Genomic DNA, 23,229 nt, shown 5'->3' with positions numbered 1-23,229 from the left:
AGTGTGGTTCAGAAGATTGTTCAGGTGTTGCTTCTGCGTGTTGTGCTATTTCTCTGCTCCATGCTGTTTCATGCATTTTATAGAGAATCCTCATGTACATCTTTAAAGAAGTGAACTGACCAATACCAACCAAACAGAGAGTTACACAAATGAATGCTTTTATGGACTTCATCACTATTGTGAGATAAGCCACTGTACAAATTTTTAACCAAAAATTCCTGTTCGAGCCGAAACCCTTCCCTTGTAAGTTCTTGTGTTCATTCCCAACCGGGGAAAGATAATTCCCCTCTCTGAATGTAGAGAGAGTTCCAGGCAGTAATGATCCGTCGGTTTAATGAAGGTATGGCAGAGTGCCTGTCCCAAGGAAGCTAAGCGGTGGGGGTGGAGTGGAACTGGTCTGTATAGGGAAGCGTGCATGGAGCTGTTTGTATGCATGTTTACGACAGCTTGCTGCCCGACAACAGATTTTTTTAGGTAGAGGTATGAGTGGGACCAGTCTGCATATGAACACTGTATTTTTTAATATTATTAGTACCACCACACTAGCCTGAATCGCGATATTTTGCCTGAAAACGCATTTCCTAAACTTACTTTTATTTTCTGTATGGCAGTCAAAAAATTTTCTCCTCTAGAGTGAATTTGTTATAGTGAGCTTATTCTGAATGTCATTTCTAAATATCACCTAAATTTCAACATTAAAAAAGTCAACGTTTAATATAAAAATAGTACCGTACATTAAACATTTTAGAACGTTTTATTAGCACTGTGCCAGAAATATTATGCTTTTTTTTAAATAAATATTTCTACGATTTTGTACTTGATTTATGAATAATTATCTACAGTCGACGGAAATTGGGAAGGACGTTAACGAGAACTATAATAATAATAATAATAATAATAATAATAATAATAATAATAATAATAATAATAATAATAATAATAATAATAATAATAATACATACATACATACATTTAAAGCAGCAATAATAATAATAAAAAACTTTAAAATTGATTATGTTATAAATCATATAAAAATTATATAAAATAAATACTGTAATAAAGTAATTGGTGTGTCAATGAAAAATTTTCTCTTCACGACATTTTATCAATTCGAACCCTGCAAGCAAATAGAAAACCTCCTCACTTTCAGAGGAGTTTGAATCAAGCCAGCAAATTAATCTAAACTGCAAATTGTCTTAGCTACATCAGCATACAATAATAATAATAATAATAATAATAATAATAATAATAATAATAATAATAATAATAATAATAATAATAATAATAATAATAAGAATAAGAATACATAAATTTAAAGCAGCAATAATAATAATAAAAACTTTAAAATTGATTATGTTATAAATCATATAAAAATTATATAAAACAAATACTGTAATAAAGTAATTGGTGTGTCAATGAAAAATTTTCTCTCCACGACATTTTATCAATTCGAACCCTGTAAGCAAATAGAAAACCTCCTCACTTTCAGAGGAGTTTGAATCAAGCCTGCAAATTAATCTAAACTGCAAATTGTGTTAGCTACATCAGCATACAATAATAATATTAATAATAATAATGATAATAATAATAATAATAATAATAATAATAATGATAATAATAATAGTAATAATGATAATAACAATAATAATAACAATAATAATAATAATAATAATAATAATAATAATAATAATAATAATACATAAATTTAAAGGAGCAATAATAATAAACTTTAAAATCGAATATGTCATAATTGATATAAAAACTGTATAAAACAAATAATAAAGTAATTGGTGTGTTAACGAGAAGTTTTCTCTCCTCTACATTTTATCAATTCGAACCCTGCAAGCAAATAGAAAACCCTCTCACTCTCAGAGGAGTTTAAATCAAGTCAGTAAATTAATCTAAACTGCAAATTGTGTTAGCTACTTCATCGTACGATAATAATAATAATAATAATAATAATAATAATAATAATAATAATAATAATAATAATTCATGGCGTGACAGCCCATGAAGGGCTATGGACTATCACTCAACCTCATGTCAACATGCTTCAACAGAGGTGAACTATCATCATCCAACCAGTAAGGCGGTATCATGTGGTTAGCACGATAATAGCCCCAGCTGTTTAGGGGGTATAGCTGGTTTTAGTAATCTGATTTCACTACCTAACGTAGCTCCACAAATGTCATCCTTCACATTTTTATATATTTTCCAGATCTAAGCCACGACAGATATCGATATCTCGGGAAAACATGTTGTCTCCAGAAGGATTTCAGGAAATAAAACCCAGCAGTATCGTAAAATTGGTCATGCACTGCGGTCTCCTGGGTTGATTTCCAGTTTATGTAGTGCACAATGTGTCATTTGTGCCTATGTGCTTCATTGGCAGTCTAAAACTCTTATTTAGAAAGAACTTCCAAATTCATCACGATGCTGGATGGGCATCGGTTCCATACACTGGCCGAAATTTCTTGAAAAAATGCCTTCCCTCATGAGGACCTGAACCAGAGAGCATTCCATGACGCGAGTTCTAGGCATGATGACTTAGACCACGATGCTATGACCAGGATATTTTAAAAATAAAGCTAAATGAAATGTAAATGTACAAGAGATTATGTACACTCCAGCTTCATTTGAAGGCATTCAAAATGTAATTTCGAAGATAATACTTTATGATATTCGAGTAATAATTTCCAAATACGATATAAAAAAAAACTAGTAGATAAATATATACTATTGTTCATATGTATAACATTGACTATTTCTCAACATGTTTCTGTTAAATATCTCGTCCATCTCCGAAATTTTCAAAATGTTCTGGAACTGTAATATAAACCTAGGGGCCTTGTATAATATATGTGATATTAAGTAACTCTCTGGATGAATGGAAGGAGATCAGGCAAATTTATTGTTAAATTGAAACTAACTTCTATTTACATTTCTTTTCTTACTGTCACAGTAGAAATTGAATTGCATTTTATTGGTGGCCCCAAATTCGGAAATGAAGTTCTTCACATGCCATGTTTAGCGGAAACCATGACTAGTGGAAAATCTGCAATTAGAAATTAGAAAGCATGTACACAAAGAAGGAACTAACGAACCAACAAGTCAGAATTTTGAAGAGAATGGTCCCTCTTTATGAGTTTTATTTTACATATAACAATCTCATTATTTCAGATGCAATACTTAAACATTAACCTTTAAGAGGGAAAAATATAAGTAAAAGAAAATATCTTCATATTTTCAAGACTTATTTTTCTTTCAGTTGGAAACAAAGTACCGTATAATAGTGACTGCATTCAGTTGGCTGTAGGTCTATATCAATTGTAATGTAAACATTATGAATCTTGTTCCAAAACACACACATCGACAGCACAACTTACTAACAACTATTGTCTTGTTTATCACATCATCAGATAGTGTGATTATCTTCACGATAAAACATTTTATTTACAATGAGTTTTTAAATGTAATAAAAGTAAAACGTATTATTTTTCTGGATACATACTTTATATTAAATTTTATTTACATTACAAAAATGTTAATATAATGAGTCATATAAAGGGAGAATGAAACAACAAGTCAAAGTCAGGATAGGAGAAGAAATGTCAGAAGGAAGTGAAATAGGGAGAGGAGTACGACAAGGATGCCCTTTATCATCGTTTACTTGAAGGATTTGGTGAAGAACTGTTTTCAGAGGGGTAAAAATAAAAGGAAGAAGAATAAAGTGCGTAAGATTTGCTGATGATATGGTGTTGTTAGCAGAAGAGGAGACGATACTAAGGGATATGCTACTGGAGCTAAATAACGCTCTCAGCAGTATGGGGTGAAGATAAATGCAAACAAGACGAAGACCATGGATGTCGCAAGAAAAATAAAGAAGGTAAACTTGCAAATTCTAAATGAGGCAGTAGAGCAAGTGAACAACTTTAAATATTTGGAATCTACTAAAAGCAGTAACATGAGCTGCAGTCAAGAAATCAGAAGGAGGATAGCAGTGGCAAAGGAAGATTTCAACTTTTGCGCATCAATAGTACAGACGGTGGCCATAAGAGAAAGTACGCAAAGCAATAGCAAAGATGGCAGATCGTCTGTTTGTGAGCGACTCCAGATTGCTACACGCTATAAAGTGTGGAATTTAGTCGTTCTTGTACAGAGATGGTGGCATATGGTGAAGGGAAGGAATGCCACAATCCGTCCAGAGACAATAAAGAATTTTGGCTAAGTGGAGCTACCTTCTTTTTGAAGCAAACCCTTCAATTTTATTGTCATAGGAAGCTAATGACCAGAGGTTCAGTTAAGGATGCAGGAAGAACTGGCCGTCCATCCACATCTCGGTCTGAGGAGAATGTGGCGATTGTGTGGTAGATGTTCAATCATAGCCCGGCTAAATCAACACGTCAGGCAGCTAGCAAAAGTGGACTCACAAGGTACGCAGTATGTCAGGTGTTCCAGAAAGAATTGAATTACCGCCAAAGGAAACCCCATTACATGCAGCAGCTGACACCAGAAGACTGCTAGTGCAGAATGAAGTACGGGGAGTTGATGCTGGGTTGGCAAGAGGATTGGCCTCAACTGATTCAAGATCATTCTCGTCAAAAAGTGACTGTGTGGTGTGGAATGATTGCCACAATGTCATCGGACCATATCTCCTGCGTGACACCATGAACACTGAATGCTACCATGAGATGCTTGAAGATTATGTGTAAACCATTTACAAAATTGAGGGGTGTTTAGCAAAAACGTCAGTTGTCCAAAATCTGGTAATTTTAGTTAAGAGTGGCCATCTGATGCTTCTCTGGGACATGCATGAACACATGTATTCAGTTCTTCAGAAACGTCAACAGTACAATGCCGAATGGCTTCTAAAAATTTGTGTTTCTGTTAAAATGTCAGTAGTCCACAATATTTCTTGTAAGAATATTAGCTGTCCAGGTTTCATTGATCTACACAGTGTTGGCAGCACCATCGCACCAGAGTAACAGCTGCAAACGCTAGTTTGTCCAATTATCGATACTGTACTGTGTTTCACTGATAGCAAACTCTGCATAACTGAAATCTGCAAGTATCTCAGCTAAGAGCAGGGGCATCATGTTGCCCAGTATAACCATTTCACTAGTGAAGAAAACTAAATATGAGTTCACTTTTAAACATTATTATTATTATTATTATTATTATTATTATTATTATTATTATTATTATTATTATTATTATTATTATTATTATTACCAGGGGCGATTTCTCAGGGCATGCTATGCTTGCTGCGCAAGCCCAATATTTTCGTAGAATGTGTATTTCTCAAAATGGGATTACGTACATTAAAATTTATTTTGATTTTTGGAATACTGTCTAGGCGTAATACCATCCGCAGGTTGCACACCACAAGTATCTCAACGCTTGCTCGTTTCTCGGAGCTACAGGAAAGACGTAGAAATAGTGAGAATATGATGCGTGCACAAGTGCCTTCCTCCTTAGTCCGTCCTAGGCGCACATGCTTCTGTTATGTGTTGTTTGAAGCTCTGGTCCAAGAGCAACACCAACGACTATTTAACGTTACACAGAGCAGTATTGACAGCGGGAATGTGCTGTGATTTGCGAGTGCAATGTAATTGTATGAGCGGAATGCATATGTTAGCTGCTGCATGTATTATTAATTCTTAAACATTAATTTGAAGTATTGCAATGAGTTCGGAATTGTGTGTCATTGAAACCTTATTATTAAATCCATTTTCCCGAAGGACTATTCAAGAGAAGACAGACATAGAGAATATGTGCGCTCGTTCAGTGCAGCTCAACACAGCAATATGCATTGGTTGGCAGGGTCGAAAAAACTAAATAAACTGTTTTGTTGGCCATATTTGTTATATTATATCGAACTTCTACATCTGATAAGCAAATATGATCCATGACTCATAATGATTTCATAATTATAAAATAAATTATTTATGTGGGTCTGATTATTTTTATGAATTATGAATTATTATATCCTCCTGTCTTCTCCTATGAATAAAAGAGCAAGCCTAACTTTCGTGACTAGCATTCGCCCCTGATTATTACAGTCTTAGTCGTCGTCGTCGTCGTCGTCGTCGTCGTCGTCGTCGTCGTCGTCGTCGTCATCATCATCATCATCATCATCATCATTTTACTGTGGGTATTGCATAAAAGCTGAATTTTGAATATGAATATTAGCCAAGGTAACATATTATGCTTATGACATAGAGTCTATTATCATTGTAAAATTATATTAAAACCACTGCTTTGTCTGTCAGTAATGTGTAGAATAAAACACATCAATAATTGTCTTATATTTACTAAATGATACACCAGTTCAATAGCTAGAGTACCGGTAGGTATTCATGCACTGAACTTTAAAGCAAACAAGGACTGGTACCGGTACCTTTAAAGTAAGCTGAACTGAAGAAATATCACCTGTATTTTAATACAACTAGTATACTGAAATAGAATTCGCAATGAGATAAATCAGAAAGCACATTATCTGTGTGGTTTCATAGTTCAATTAATGTAACTTATTGATTTACTGATTGTGGGAAAAACAAAACAACGACCTTATTGTCAATTGTTACGCGCAGTTTGTTCACTCCAAACTTACTTCATGGAGTAAATGTCTGCTGTATACATTTCAAGACGCAGAATGGTGTATGTCAACTGATAATCTGATGTCTGCAGTTTGTACTGCGATTTTACAAGTCTTTCATTACTTACGATTACCAATACAATTTACATCTTAATATGGCAAAAGAGCTAGATGTTCTTATGTTTTACAACATAAACAAATGTATATTATTAGTCAACATTATCTTCAACGTCATATACTGTACTTCTAGTGACAGATAAACAAATATAATAATCTCTCAAACAACGTTGAACTATACTATATTGAAATTCTTAACGTCATGTTCCCTGCATGCTTTCACACAAATATATTTTTCCAATTTTGTGCAACATTTTGAACTGTAGTGTGCTGAGTTTTATCTCGAGGTGTAGGCAGGACATAGGAATAACATGAGAAAATGGTTCCAATACCAAGTCAGACGTATATATATATAAAATATTTGTGTATGTGTATTTCATAGAGCTTCTGGATAACAACCTCTTGCATGAGTCCACTTTTAGTGGAATTTCAAGTCCTATATCAATAAATGTCCACAAATATATTATACTTCTGGGGGAGAGGGAGCACATACTCTTTTGCGAGGCCACAGTGCTGTTTCGCCCCTATTCGTTAGGGGGCATGTTCATAAAGCTGTTCAGACCATTCAGACCCTGTAATGCATGGGAGTCCTGAAAGGAGAACCACGATCACACTCTGCTTCGCTCAGCTCTTCGCGCTGTCTAGATGGTGTCCGAGTAGGAGTTCGGTTTGGGGTTGGTGTTGGGAAAGTGAAAGCTGTTTCTTTGGTTTCACCACAGCCTTTGCCCATGAACTTCTTCTTCGGTGAGTGACTTCTGAAAAGTTTCAAGCAAGTTTCAGAATATGAAAAACAACTACAGTAAAACCACAGTTTAGTATATACAGTTGCGAAGCTCCATACTCACTAAATATGCAAACATAGACAGTTGAAATATGTATCCATAGATAGTTGCTAGCCACCAGGATCGCTACTATTGCCTCATCACAGACTCTTTCCCTAGCAGACGATAAAATGCATTGTACTTTTGATATCGTGTTCTTTTGAAAAATTAACACATTCCTTCCACTATTGAAATACGAAATACATATGGTTTATATATTATTTTCATAAAGTATATATTATATTTTATAAACTCACCTTCCTGGATCTTTCGGAAGGATAACTCTGACCTCTTTTTCTTAGAATTTATAATGCAACAAACGTCTCCTTGTCCCATATTATTACTCAAATTATTGTATTTTAGCCATTTACAGTTATTACAACCGATAACGAACATTTCACAGTTTACACAACTTTTCACAACAATGCGAAATACGGTACAGTCAATGCCTTTTCGATCTAGACCAGGCCGTAATGTTTGTTCGGGTTTTCTATTTCAGTGTATGGAGCTCAGTGAATTATTATATTATAACTTTATTGCGTATCATAGCTAAGTTTTATTTAATGTAATGTATCTGTAAGTTCCCTTTACTTCTTGTTGCATAATATGTAGCAGAAATAATTACAAAACTGTGTTTTTTTTAATGTGAAGAGAATTTTACATGTTAACATAATCTTTTGGCATCAACATTTTAAGTTTAGAATGGAAGCTATTTTGAGGTTTAATAAAAAAGAATTTATATTGTGATTTTAATATAGCACATCTACCTTCCTCGATAAAGACAGAAAATTTATCATACCACTCTTATGAAATTAGATTACGTACGATTGTTACTCCGTCTCTTAGGTAGTAGATAAATACAATAATTCAGTACTCAATTGTAGTATTAAAATACAGACAAATTGAATGTGTGGAGTATCATACATGACATTATGGTTAATTATAATGTATAATTGCGAATTTAGGAATATAAGATATAGTAAACATAACCTATAATATTTCCATATGAATGGCAGGGCATTGGAGACCACTAAAATTAGACAGAAAGGGGCAACTGTGACAGTAAACATAACCTATAATTTCAACATATCTAAATATTCGTGCGGTGCAACTGAAAATTATTGAATCGTGCATAAATGAATGTACAATAATTTCGCAATATTTAATCGAAATAAAGGCAGGTACGTCTATTACACATACGAACAACGTAATTTTCACACCAAAAATAATATTACACCTTAACTAGCAAGGAATTATATCTGAAGTGTCTCCTAATCATTGTTTTAAATTTTATTAATGCAATTACAGTACATTTTAGAGAAATATATGTTACCGTACTTTTTATGCATTCTAATTAATTTATATGGTTGAAACGCCGCCCTTCGTGATCGGGTTAAGCGAGTCACATGGTCTGCCTTACGGCCTGTATTAGATCACGATAGCAGTGACACAGTCTATTGTTCCTAGTACACACAGCGCTCCAAGCGGCTAGCAACTATCGCGAGAAATGCAAAATATCACCCCAAGCTTCGCGACTAAAATACCCTGTTTTGTTGCACTCAAGTTCTGCATAATACGCTGTTTTTGTGGAATATTTTCGATGTAATTTTCAGCAATGTACTGTAACAGCAATGAAACATCTTGGTCATTGAACTCACTGGTGCCATTAACCTGAAAAGTATTGGTATTCGACCCTTTACCTGCGCATTTAAACCTTCATACTTCATACCTTAGTATACCCCACCCTCTTGTTACGCTCTCTTATTCAACTCCATATCTACGTGGTTAAAGCCTACATACAGTTGCAATACCTCACCCTCTTGCTAACCCTCTCTCTCAAACAACATTCGTCACTCGGCCGTAATAAAATTCTGGAAATTTTTGCTCTGCAGTTTTTTGTCCTTTTGTGTATTGAAGTGTCTGTGAATGTGATTACAATGAATATTAAACGAAAAGCCCTTTCTGTGTCGGAAAAATTGGAAATTTTACGAAATTACGATGAGAACAGTACTCTTACTCAGAAATAACTCTCTGATGCATTAGGAATCCCATCATCGACATTAAGAACGATAATAAAACATCGCGACTCAATCACTACAGCTGCGATGTTGGGAGAATGTAAGCGCAGAAACTGAAGTGTGCTAAACATGAGGATTTGGAGAAAATGCACACGGAAAACAACTATAAATGACTTCTTTTTTTTAAGTACAGTATATATATGTAAATGTCTTTGGCATACAGTACAGTAATTACATAATGGAATAATACTGTATTACCTTTCATGAATCATGTATTTCAATAAAGAAAAATGCTAAGGGATACTATGTGTAAGTGAAAATTAGTATACCCGCCTAATACGCGGTCCCAGTTAATACGCGGTTTACACCCGGTCCCTTGAACAGCGTCTTATCGGGGTTTTACTGTATTTTGCAAATTAAACAGTTTCTCAGCATCAAGTCCTTAAATTGAATGCAAGAACTAGGTAAATTAATTTCTCACACTGAAAAGAAAAAAAAAATCCTTACATTAGCTGGACTCACCACTGGCTACACTAAAATACAAGTAACTTCGCAGTTTTCTGGCAAATGATTACACATCACGCAGGTTTGATATTGTTTAGTACCATGTATGTCTTATTTGAACTGTTGTATCATTGAAGCGAGGTGAGTCAGTGAAGTTATGGTTTTACAGTGTAGTAAATAGTTTCGATCAGTGATAATTTATAGTGTCAATGAAATGTGTTCTATAGTGTTAGTGAAATGTGTTGTATAGTGTCAGTGAAATGTGTTATAGTGCTAGTGCAGTGAGTGAGATGAGAGTAAAGTGAAAGATTATTATCCATACCAATGTGAAACTTATGTAGAGCCTATGCATATGTAGGTTGTAATGTAAAATTAGGTTCACTTAATAATTAGGTTATTTTATGTATTATTATTATTAATTGTAATAATTATTGTGTATAATAATTGCATTGTGTATATAATTGTATTGTGTATTGTAATTTTATTGTGTATTGTTTATATTGTTTGTACCATATCTAATTTTTACTGCCTCTTAGACAAACTGAATAATTTCATACCTGTATTTTCGAGTTCAGTTTTTTGTTGGAACAGTATTTCTAAGGTTGTTTTCAGTTACTGACAGTTATTGTGTAAATTAATGCTGTATAGTGTAAGTACATAAACACGTACAAAAATAATGTAACGGCATAGAACATTTTAAGAATATTGTCTCATCTGTGAAACATGAAACACTTAAAGAACTTTTCTTACTTTATGCGTCCCTTGCTTGGCTGAAGTCTTCGATCAGGAGTGGGAGATGCTTCATTTGAAGTGGATGACTCGAGAACGCTGACAAGACGGCCTGTAATATTTCATCCAGACGTAAGTGGGTAATGAGCTGGGACAGGATTTTAAGATAATACAATTTTTAAATGACACCGAATATACTTGAGTGGATGTGATGTAAGTTACAATCGTTTTGAGGCAAACAAAGGAGAGCTGGGTCACAAAGACTGGAGAATGAATCTAGTGAAACGTGCTTGCTATTTATAAATAATGGTTGAGACCGTATGTTCGAACTTTTGTTTGGAAGGCCAGCACCATCTACTGAAGCCATCCACAAGCCTACATGAGCGAAAGCTGTAGTCAATAGTACAGATTGGCGCGAAAATTGTCGATTCAACAGTGAATAAGGAATTGCGCCATTCACTGCAAATGGCTACCACTTTCACATCAAGGGGTATTATTTATTCAAGAGTGAGGATATTGCTTGCTCGTTTATAAATAGGGACCGGATTTGTAGGTTGTTATCTATTTTATTTCTTGCTTCTGAACTCCTAATTTCTTCAATACTTTTCCGAATCATGATCGTAGAAGCCGTATATGTGAATTCTGTTGAACCTAAAAAACCTAAATTGGACCTTAGTACCTAGAAAACCCTAAAACTTCTCAGTCGAGAATCTTGAAAAGAATTTGGTCATATATTGCAACTAGGAACAGTAGCAGTAAATAATGTTGTTTACATCACATATTCATTATATATGTGGTCTCGCCTACCTCACTGAATATTACACGACTACTATGAAGTAGCCAATGTGTATTATTACCATTTAATTCGAGAAAAATTCGTTCCGGCACCGGGAATCGAACCCGGGACCTCTCAGCTCTACGCGCTGAGTGCTCTTTCCAACTGAGCTATGCCGGGACACGATCCACAGTGCCGGCCGAACTCCTCTCGTTGTAATGTTTTACGGCCTTACTACCTGCACTTTAGACAATGTAAGTCATACATGCAGGAGCGCATATTTAAATGACTTTATGGCCATATTCAACCTCAGTTTGTGACAACTGCTAACAGTTAATAGGTACATCACATATTCATTATATATGAGTTCTCACCTACCTCACTGAATATTACACGACTACTATGAAGTAGCCAATGTGTATTATTACCATTTAATACGAGAAAAATTCGTTCCAGCACTGGGAATCGAACCCGGGACCTCTCAGCTCTACGTGCTCTGAGTGCTCTTTCTAACTGAGCTATGCCGAGACACGATCCACGGTGCCGGCCGAACTCCTCTCGTTGTAATGTTTCACGGCCTTATTACCTGCACTTTAGACAATATAAGTCATACATGCAGGAGCGCATTTTTAAATGACTTTATGGCCATAATTCAACCTCAGTTTGTGACATGCTGAGTGCTCTTTCCAACTGAGCTATGCCGGGACACGATCCACGGTGCCGGCTGAACTCCTCTCGTTGTAATATTTTACAGCCTTACTACGGCGCGTAGAGTTGAGAGGTCCCAGGTACGATTTCCGGTGCCGGAACGAATTTTTCTCGAATTAAATGGTAATAATAATGTTATTTTGTTTGTTAATTTTTTAAATCATTCTTGATCAAGTTTGAACACATTTAATCCAAAATTTGTGTGTACTGTACCTTTATCTATTGAAAATTGAAATTTATTTAGTCATATCAAGGCAAATTATATTAGATAAAATGTTAATTGTTACAATAATTTATTCCAACTACAAATAATGTTAAAAGGGAAAGAACAAAAATTTCGAATTTATTAATTTTTTATAAATAGTTTAGTTCCTGAAAAGATCAGTTTCTGGTCCATGTTGGCTTAACAAGTATATATTTTTAACGACCTGGCAGTTTTTGCGACCCCTTTCACAGGTTGGACATAAAAACCTAAAAAAGAAAATCTATTTCACCCATTCCAAAAACCTAAAATGGTCGTTTTAAAAACCTAGAAATCAGGTTCCTATTTATAACTATAGCTATTTGAAATATTAGTTTGATATCTGATCTACAGTAATGAGCCATACTGACTTAGTACGAGGACAAGAGACATGTTGCTGCCATTGTATGAAATTGCGAAAATGTATAAAGAAATTCAGTATGAAAGTTCATGAAAAAGGAAAGCACATTTCAAGTGTTCTCTTACAAGTAAATTTGCCATTTAAAAGTAAACAACTTTTATTCCACAGTGCATATCCGGGAAAGCTAGGAAAATAATTGGATTACAAGATCTCTACATCATTTTCACTTTCCAATCATACAAAATTGCCCTATACAAATATATTCGTAATGAACACAGATTTACTGGGCTCAAAGGTCTTTTTCAGGGAAAATATTTAATTAGCAATGTCACACTGTTAGTAGAATTATTATAAATATCATTACATTAAATCATGTTCGATATTTTGATAAGCATTACATGTTTTGTAATGCAGTGAATAAAGAAACACATTTCAGATGTTCTCTTCCAAGTAAAATAAAATTGTGAATTAAAAGTAAACAGCTTTTATTCCACTGTGCAATTCTAGGAAAGCTAGGGAAGATTACTGGATCACAAGACGTCTTATGTTATTTTCACTTTCTAATCATACAGAATTGCCCTATGGGAAATATATTTGTAATGGAAATAGATATACTGGGTTGTTAGATCCTTTTCTGGGAAAATATTTAATTCGTTATGTTATACTGTGAGCAGAATTATTATCAATATCACTCTAAGACATGATTTTCGACATTTTGTTATGCAGTACATAATTTTTCAATGAAGTGAATCAAGACATTGGGATGGTCTTACTGTGCCGTATGTTACTTCGCAGATAAGCTGACTGGAAGTTCATAGGTTTGTCTTCAATGCGTCCTTCAGAGTCTGAGCCTGGGGAGTCATACTCCTCTGTGTCAGATCGCGCTGAAGGGCGTACATGTGTGTATTCATCACCTTCGATCTGTTGGACATGAGAACACCAGTACAGTAAAAAAAGTTGATTTGATATTATTTGCAATTTTAGCACTTCTGAGCCCATCTGAGAAGGAAGTTGTTAAAGAACTCATGTCAGAACGTGGGTGGATGGATAAATGAAAGAATGAAATGAAGGAGATATGGAAGGAGAAATATTTAAAAGTTATGCTATCGCACATCTAAGTGAATATTCTGAAATGGGTTAATGTATGTCCCAGCTGATTTAAGGAGTTTCTGGAAAATGTTAACTGATTACTTTTGCGTTTACTTAACTAACTCTCACATGTTTTAGTTGGAAACAAAGTACAAAAGGATTAGTTTTAAAATTTATAATTAAAAAATAACGTCCAAACGTCAAAATGTAACTACGGTTCCTATGTCCCCAACTACATTTTACTCTGTTTTACTAAGGCCGTGTCTCAAAGCTCAAGTCCATACTACACACTAGTGACTAGCAACTAGGTGACTTGTAAACTACACACTAGGGAGCTTCGGAAATGTATGCTTGAAACATGGCCTTCTTCATAGACTATTTTTCTAAAAACCTAGACATCACGGTGCAGCACTGAATTAAGAAGGCAGTGTCCTAATCCAGTTTCATTACGAGTTATGTGGAAAAGGTACGGACTTAATATATTACAATAATGTTTAAAACATTGTACAGAAGGTACTAACAATGTAAGTGTTCAAAGTTAACGTGTTATTCTACATTATATTTACATTATTTCACTTCCAAAGCATTTTCAGATTTCATAACCCCAATTGTTGATGAGGTATCCATGTTTGTTTAGTGAACAAGTCAACAATCGAGCAAGCATTTTCGTTTACTAGCTACTACAGACTTGATTGCTATGCACTATGTAGCTTTGGATCATAACTTCTGACGTCACATCCGGCTATTTAGTCAACAATCTAGTTCACTTCAGCTGAAAATGTAGCTTTGAGACACGGCCTAAGTTTTTCTCGGAATGTTTCGATTTGATTTTATTTCCTCGGCCAAGATTATAAAAATAAATAGTTAAAATACTTTTGAAAGACAGGAATTGTTGTTTGTTTAATTCTGAAAGGACACAACTTTAACATAAAGTTTGTCCCCAAAAATTTCGTAACGCCAGTCCCTCGAAATAAAAGAGCTACACAAAAGACAATTTTGCTTCATGTGGTAAATTTTAACGGTCGGTAGTGTTGAGCGGTCAACATGGCGCCAGTTGAAAAACTTTTCGTCCATTATAGTAATGTATTTTATTGAAAAATACAAAAATCATCACCGATGACTGAATTTTATGTTTTCTATTGGTAACACCTGTCCTAGGTGGCATTAAATATAGTTTGGATATATTAAATGTTCGTAGTATATGCAAAACATTACAATGTTTGTCGACTAAAAAATCTAACCTCAATGATATTTTTAACGATTTATTTTGTCAGAACTATTGCGGAAATTAAACTAATTTGTAACAATGGTCCCTGTAACGTCGGTCCCTTTATTGTGGGACCGAGGTTTCATTTAACATACAATCATTAAATACCGGTGTATAAAGTAACTTCGAATATTATTTCATGTGATTGTTTATAGGAAAGAAAAAAAAAGTCTGACGATGAAAGTAGGAAATATGAAAGGGAGAAGATACGTAGGCAGAGGGCAAATATGACTGAAAAGGAGTTGCAGAAAAAAAGGGACTATGGCAAAGAATATAAAAAGAAAGAAAGAAAATAGTAGATATGACTGATCGTGAAAAAAGAAATGTTCGAAGACAAGTGAAATCTGAAGTACAGAAGTTTAGAAGATACCTTAAACAATGGGCTGTAAGGGAAAGATAACAACAATCCCTTGGCTTTTTTTAAAATTAGAAAATCTCACATAAAAATTTTTTTTAAGCTCAACTGATACCAGAATCTTCAATAATAGGAGCAAATGTAACCAATGTGAGAAAAAAGTACATAATTTAATATAATATATTTTGTCCAGTTTTGTTATTCATATTTGCCCATTTCAGAATATTCACCCATCTTCACAAGGGAAATTGGAGCTGAGAGGCAGTGTCTATGTGAGCTCCAAGCCTGTTGTCCACTTGTCTCACTGCAATCGAAAGAACATTAATCAATTTTGAAAGGAGAAAGTCGACAATGGATGTAAACTAACAGCTACCACATGAAGGAGGGATATTGCAAGCACTACAGAACAGCAAAAGAGCAGAATCAGCTAAGATGTTAAAAGCCTGAGCACAGTGAGTGGGGAGAGGAGACCTCGAAGAGAAGGAATCTGAGACCTTGTGCTGTGTGAGTGACACTCAGTAAGCTTACCCTGAAGTACGAAAGGCGACACAAGAAAACCAAGGCTCCACTTAAGGTGCGTACACACGTAGCGAAGGAACAACGAACGAAAGACAAACGAATGCATTCACTGATTGAAGTCGGAACGTGTGGACGACGCAGCAAAGCCAAATCGATCATTTGGTTTGCCTTCGGTAGTGATCCATCGCTTGTCAGTACGTCAAACCATCTAGAGTCGACCACTTTTTTTTTGTATTTTTAATGCTACTTCACAGACAATGCGATCTACTACTTCACTGAAAATGTCATGTTATAGTGCAGAACTCAAGGGTTGTTTTCTGTTATTTTCATTATATGAACTTCCGTGGTCACTGAGGAAAACAAATTTTAAACGCCGGTCGATTCAACCCTGTACATGGTGTTAAGTCGACCACCATATTAAAAATACATGTAAATGAACGTGTGCTCTCATTCTGGTCGATATCGACCTCCTTTTGGATGCTTTCATTATTATTTACTCTTCTATTTTTTATTTATTTGGGATATAAAAATGCGAACTTTAATACAGTTATTTTAATGTGCATACATTAAATAGGTTAAGGCTCATAAATTTAATAAGAAATATTTAATTAATTAGCAGACATAAAATTACGTCAAACTACACACAACATTATTACATTATTAATGTACTAATTAATAAAATAGGCCAAAAAAAATACAGAAAATACAGTTTCCATCTCCTAATTAATATCATAACCCTGAAAATTAACACCAAATTTTACGAATTCCTTTTCCTCCATAGGAACAGAAGCACTTAGTTTTCTTTCTACCTGAACATAGTCAATAAGACTCACATCCTCCACCTCAGGACATTTGAACTGGAATCCATCACAATTTCTAACAAAACGAAGTTCAAATCCTTCTCCTGGAACCAGTTCCTCAATGCAACCGACATAAAATTTAATTGTCTTTTTGGTTGGGAACTTCACTAAAAGCTGATCCCCTGATTTAGGGTCATCGAAATTGTCATTATCATTGTTATCTTCCTCTTCAACCCACAAGCCTGCATGGTCGACTCTGTACTGGAATACAACTTCAACTTCTGACATCTCTCAACAATATGGAAAAATATTTTTTGTTGTTAAGCTTAAAATTCTGATTACAGAAATACAGTTATTTTGTATTGGATTACAGTTAAACAAGGCTAAATTGTTAAAAGTTAGACAGAGTACTTTATTGTTACTATTTTTGCTATTGGCAACAATGAATTTTACATAATCAAGGATGCAAAATACGTCTGGCACTACCTTGTGAGATTGAAAGGGGAAGTGTTATCAGTCAACTGGAATCAAGCAGTGGCGGCTAGTAGGCAATTCTATTGGAATAAACACGTGAAATTAGAAAATGTACACAGTGGTCGAATCTAGACCCCCAGGTCGACTCTAGACGGTTCCACGGTACATCAAAGGAAGTTGATATTCGTTGTGAACGGGATTTGCCACTTGTTTGCGTTCGTAGCAGAACACAGCAGTTAGTTTAATTTCGAAATTGGAGCGGACTGAAGAAGCTGTTATCAAACTTAATGATGTATATAGGGTGTACAAAATACGTTAAACAAGCCAACAATGAAACTGTTCCCATAGCAACCAAATGGTTTGCATGAAACAAATGAAAGTAAAGAAATAACTAAACAAGATACCAACCTTTCAGAAAAAAAAAGAAAAATAATATCTTGCCATTTAAAAATGTTGTCAATGATGCCACACCCTATACAATAATGGCTGAAAATTTTGTTTCTTTTTCGTAAAATTTTGCACAGTAATTTTCGAAGTCTATTTCTGAAATGTGACAGAAGTTGTGAAATTGTTCTGATTCAATTTGACGTGAATCATGAAGCAAGTCAGTGTCTCTATATCGATTGCGACTTTCATAGAGTGGAGTCTGCCACCATCGCCTTTTGTTTTATTTTAATTTTATTTTTGTTAAATTGCCTATAAACACAATGACTACACTTGCTATACCGGTAATTATATTTTCTTCTGCCATTACTGTGGATAATCAGCGAATATTCTCTGACCATTTGCTGAGGATTTGTACGTTGCTCTGAACAGTGAAAGAACAACGAAGTTTTGCTTCATCATTCATTCGTTGTTCATTCACTATATGTGTACTCACCTTTACCTGAAGGCTTTAATTTGGAAAATGGCGAAATTTATATGAGGGATGATGTAGATCTGTTCCCTATTATTTTTACTATTCATCCCAGCATCTGTCTGAGCATTCTTTCGAACTGCACACATTAGTAGTTATGAACAACTGATATATATTTAAAAAAATTGTTGTCCATAATAAATGTAAGGTTTCGAAATTAAGCTTGAATAAATGAATATCGAAAACCTGAGCAGCTTCGGCCTTGAGTAGACGATGCCCATTCAGCTAGCGAAGAAAATTGAGTGAATGAGCTTGTCTCGCATGTTACGTGGCAGGATAGGTATCCATGAGGATAGCAACTCAACTACTATCTCTAAGTAAAAGCCATTGCTTAATACAACACTGAAAGCAAGTTTCCACACCATTGTCAATGTGCAATGGAGATTTGTGTGCGCAGTTTGAGGGGATGTTTCGACATGAACTTATTAACAGTTTCATTGTGAATCCTCATTACTATATGAATATGAGACAGTGTGATTGTGAAAATTAATGAATGAGTGTGTGTATCTGTGAGAATGAGTGAGTGAGTGTAATTTCAATCATAATAGTACATTATGCAACGAGCCTATAATGGTAGTAATTAAGACGCGAGTATGTTTGTTTATGAAACGAGCGCGAGTTTCATAATTTTCATACGAGCGTCTTAATTACCATTATAGGCAAGTTTCATACGACTTTTTATGCTCGACCATATTTCTAACTTGAAATTATTCAGAAGTATTCATGTTATGGTTATGTAAGTGAGGAGTGGAACTGACCTGAATTGTGAGATGTGCGCAGACCCGAAAGTATCGATTTTTTCCGAAACACGAATGTCATTGACCTTGATATAATCTAGGGAATAACATGAACATTAGGCTTGATATAACCTGAAAATTGATTTAGAATTGAAAAACGAGATGATAAATTGAATTTATTTGAATATTATTTACAATTAACGCTAATTATTAGAGTAACAGAACATAACCTTCTGCGACAGTATTGGATTTCCAGCCTCTGTGACTTTTCGCTAATTGTCTTTTGATTGTATATCCGAGAATAATCGATACTTGCAGTTTCATAATGGTACAATGGTGATTTCTCATTGGCTGAACAACTGAATTATAATGAATAGGTGTACTTTAATGAGGTGCATTAAAGGGCTACTACCAGGTGTATAATTACTACATTTCGGCATGGTCGAGCATAAAAAAATAAATAAATTTTGTTTATTCTTGTAGTGCTGAGTGAATGCACAATTCTAACTTGCTACGTCATGCACAATATTTCAGGTTGAATTACTTGCTATTCAGAAAGCTGTGCAATGGTGTAGTGACAAGAAAATATAAATAGGCCTAGTTTAGTTTAACTTAAATTCAATCTTTTAGTATTAGAACTACTGGTACCATTAGAAATCACTCAGAACACTTATGATTGACATGGGTATGGAAACATACTGGAACCAACAGCAATGTAAGGGCTGATCAGCTTGCCAAGGGAACAGCACCTTCTAGTTTAGGCCGTGTCTCAAAGCTCAAGTCCATGCTACACACTAGTGACTAGCAACTAGGTGACTTGTAAACTACACACTAGGGAGCTTTGGATATGTATGCTTGAAACATGGCCTTCTTCATTCACTATTTTTCTAAAAACCTAGACATCACGGTGCAGCACTGAATTAAGAGGACATTGTCCTAATGCAGTTTCATTACGACTTATGTGGAAATGATAAGGGCTTAATATATTACAATAATGTTTAAAACATTGTACAGAAGGTACTAACAATGTCAGTGTTCAAAGTTAACGTGTTATTCTACACTATATTTACATTATTTCACTTCCAAAGCATTTTAAAATTTCAAAACCCCAATTGCTGATGAGGTATCCATGTTTGTTTAGTGAACAAGTCAACAATCAAGCAAGCATTTTCGTTTACTAGCTGCTACGGACTTGATTACTATGCACTATGTAGCTTTGGATCATGACTTCTGACGTCACATCCGGCTATTTAGTCAACAATCTAGTTCACTTCAGCTGAAAATGTAGCTTTGAGACACGGCCTTAGACTACGGCATGCCTACTGCAAATGTCCTTTCTCGTACATGAAAGGTCAACTAAAAAAAGATCAAGATAAATTTGGGGTGATCACTGGAAAAATTATATCTACCTCAGAATCGTGAGCAACAGAACTGCTTCCTCCCACACTTTCAGATCACATTATTTCACTTCATTCATTGTATTCCATAGATCTCACATTAGCAGTGAAGCCTTAAGATGTGGAACAAGTCAAGATTTTACAATATTACAATTTTCTGGCAAGATGAAATGAGGTTAAATGTAAATTATTGGCACCCAACTACATTGTCACTCAATTTTTCTATCAGGCCGTGGTAATTTTGGTTCCTATTTTCAAAGACTTAATATTAACAATCGCATACCAATGCCCATTGTTACACCAACTAATACCAATGGCGGGGGTCAGTGACTGACTCCACTGAGTTTATAGTGTTTCTGCAGTAAAACTGGGTAAGTTATATATTTTTGTACATTGTTATGATTTACGAACTTTTTATATCAATTTTATTAAATTTATTTTCGTTTACAAACATTTCTTTCAACATATAGAAAAGAGATAAATTTATTTTCGTCTACAAAGCATTTCTTTCAACACGTAGAAAAGAAATAAGTATTCTAAGAAATATACAATTTATTTGCTACATTCATGTAATGTGATGATGCATATTTATGTACCATACACAAATAGTCAAGTAAAAAGAAACAATCTTTCAGGATCACACTACAAACAGGTTCCAATAGGAATGGACTCTTCTTTTGTCAAATCAGTAGGACATATGTAAGTACAGTAGTGGAAAAAAAACCGGACTGACTCTTGTACCTGATATAAAAGAATCCTGTGGTGTGTATTGTGTCAAACTGTGGTAATTTCAATATGGATAGTGAAGCTGGAGGTATGTACTGCTATTTAACGTAAAAATACGCAGTTATCTTTGCCGAATAGAGGTAGAAATATAATATTGATGCCAGATGAAAATAAAACTCTCAAAGTTTTTTGTTCTGCAAGTTTGAGGGACTGAAGGAAATAAAAAACGGTAAGAATCGAACAAATGCAATAAATTTCATTGTTAAAATTAATTATACAAGATGGATGTGTTTTGTGACTAGCAAAATTTGAATCTGTGACTCTGAAATCAGCTACAAGGTTCGGTCCGGATTTTTTTGCCACTACTGTACTTATTACATGAAGTACAGATCTTCATGTACTTGCAGATCTTGCTTTTTGGACATAGACAATATTCCTTTGAAATATTTATAACAGCATTTCGAGCTACTTTTTTCCACGGCACTGTGAGTACAGTCCCCCTGCTCACTGCACCATGACCTCGATTACAATTATACTCTAAGATATGTAAAGCATTATACAGAGTGTTTAAAAAATACGGGGCATAATTTCAGGTATGTATTTCCCACATGTAGACAATCAAAATAGTTCATTACAACATGTGTCCGGAAATGCTTCATTTCCGAGTTATGGCCTTCACAACATTGAAATTCACCGGAACATTTTTCTTTCCGCTGGTCGTTGTCATTACAGAAAATGTTCAAAATGTCCACCTCCTGCTTGAATACAGACCTCACATCGATGTCTCATTGACCTGCGAACACGATCCCAAACTCCAGGAGTATTGCGTATGTCCTCAGAACATGCCACAATTCGATTCCGAAGGGATTCCAAATCAGGCACCGGAGACGAATAAACCAATGATTTTAAATGGCCCCACAAGTAGAAATCGAGAGGGTTCAGATCAGGTGAGCGTGGAGGCCAAGCAATTGGGCCACCTCTACCTATCCATCGATCAGGAAACCTTCGATCCAAGTACCAGCGAGCCGTACGAATGAAGTGTGCAGGAGCGCCATCATGCAAGAAGTGAATGTGTTGACGATTGATCAGTGGAGTGTCTTCTAAAACATGAGGTATGGTTCCGGTGAATTTCAATGTTGTGAAGGCCATAACTCGGAAATAAAGCATTTCCGGACACATGTTGTAATGAACTATTTTGATTGTCTACATGTGGGAAATACATACCTGAAATTATGCCCCGTATTTTTAAACACCCTGTATACTTTGTAAGTAGACCAACAGAATTTTCAGCACGACACTATATTTATGATGCAAAGATCTCGAGTCAGTTACTTAAAAAAGTCTTCACTACCAGAACTATCAAATAAACCTTGTTTCTGAAACTCCATTTCAATATCTACATCCGTGAAATACTTCCTCTTAGACATATTTACAATGAAAGAAAGAAATACAACCTTCAAACCACAATTGTTAGTGAGTCTAATATAATATTTTGGAATATGTATTATATGACTTTCCTGTGTTAAATTCTATCGTACCTGGTGTAATTACATGTTTCGACCTATTATTGGTCTTCTTCAGAAAGTCTTATAATACATATTCCGAAGTGATATAGTGTTAAAAGTTGTGTAATCAAGATGCTAATATAATATGAAAATAACAAATCCAATGCACATATGTACCGACAATTACTTTTACTTGACAATTGAAACTTGATTTTTTGTTACAATGTGTATACGTAATGTAACAACAATAAAAGTCACAAAGCATTGAACAAATTTCCCTATAATAAAAGAGATATTATGAAAAATATCCTTTGGGATCAGTAGCTGACCCCCCCCCCTTCCCTCCCAATTGGTATTTGATTGTTAATAATTAATAAAATGATTAACTCTGCAAATGTAAAGAAGCATTATCGAGTGTTTATCATTTTCTATTTAATTGCCCAATTTTCTGGAGAGAAAGATATAAATTAACATCACATTTATATGAATGTAACATTAAATACTGTCCTTCTCTTTTCATAATATTTGTTATACATATCTTCAGTTTCACTTGCCATATTTTTAGAAGTCTA

The 23,229-nt window shown here is 34.7% G+C and overlaps 1 protein-coding gene across 1 annotated transcript in view; it reads right to left on the bottom strand.

Moving 5' to 3' along the window:
* Positions 1 to 7,141: 7,141 nt before the first annotated feature.
* The window catches only part of LOC138707602 (cell adhesion molecule Dscam2-like), a 1,410,362-nt gene continuing 1,394,274 nt past the window's right edge, over positions 7,142 to 23,229 (bottom strand). Inside the window, exons 29-31 of the mRNA XM_069837241.1 lie at positions 13,646 to 13,793; positions 10,809 to 10,899; positions 7,142 to 7,470 (exon numbers count right to left, since the gene is read on the bottom strand). Coding sequence (XP_069693342.1) covers positions 7,281 to 7,470; positions 10,809 to 10,899; positions 13,646 to 13,793 — 429 coding nt within the window. The 3' untranslated portion in view covers positions 7,142 to 7,280. The remainder of the gene's footprint in view (positions 7,471 to 10,808; positions 10,900 to 13,645; positions 13,794 to 23,229) is intronic.

The sequence above is a fragment of the Periplaneta americana genome, chromosome 10, assembly GCF_040183065.1.
Source record: "Periplaneta americana isolate PAMFEO1 chromosome 10, P.americana_PAMFEO1_priV1, whole genome shotgun sequence".
NCBI lineage: Eukaryota > Metazoa > Arthropoda > Insecta > Blattodea > Blattidae > Periplaneta > Periplaneta americana.
This window is presented reverse-complemented; position numbering and strand designations above follow the sequence as displayed.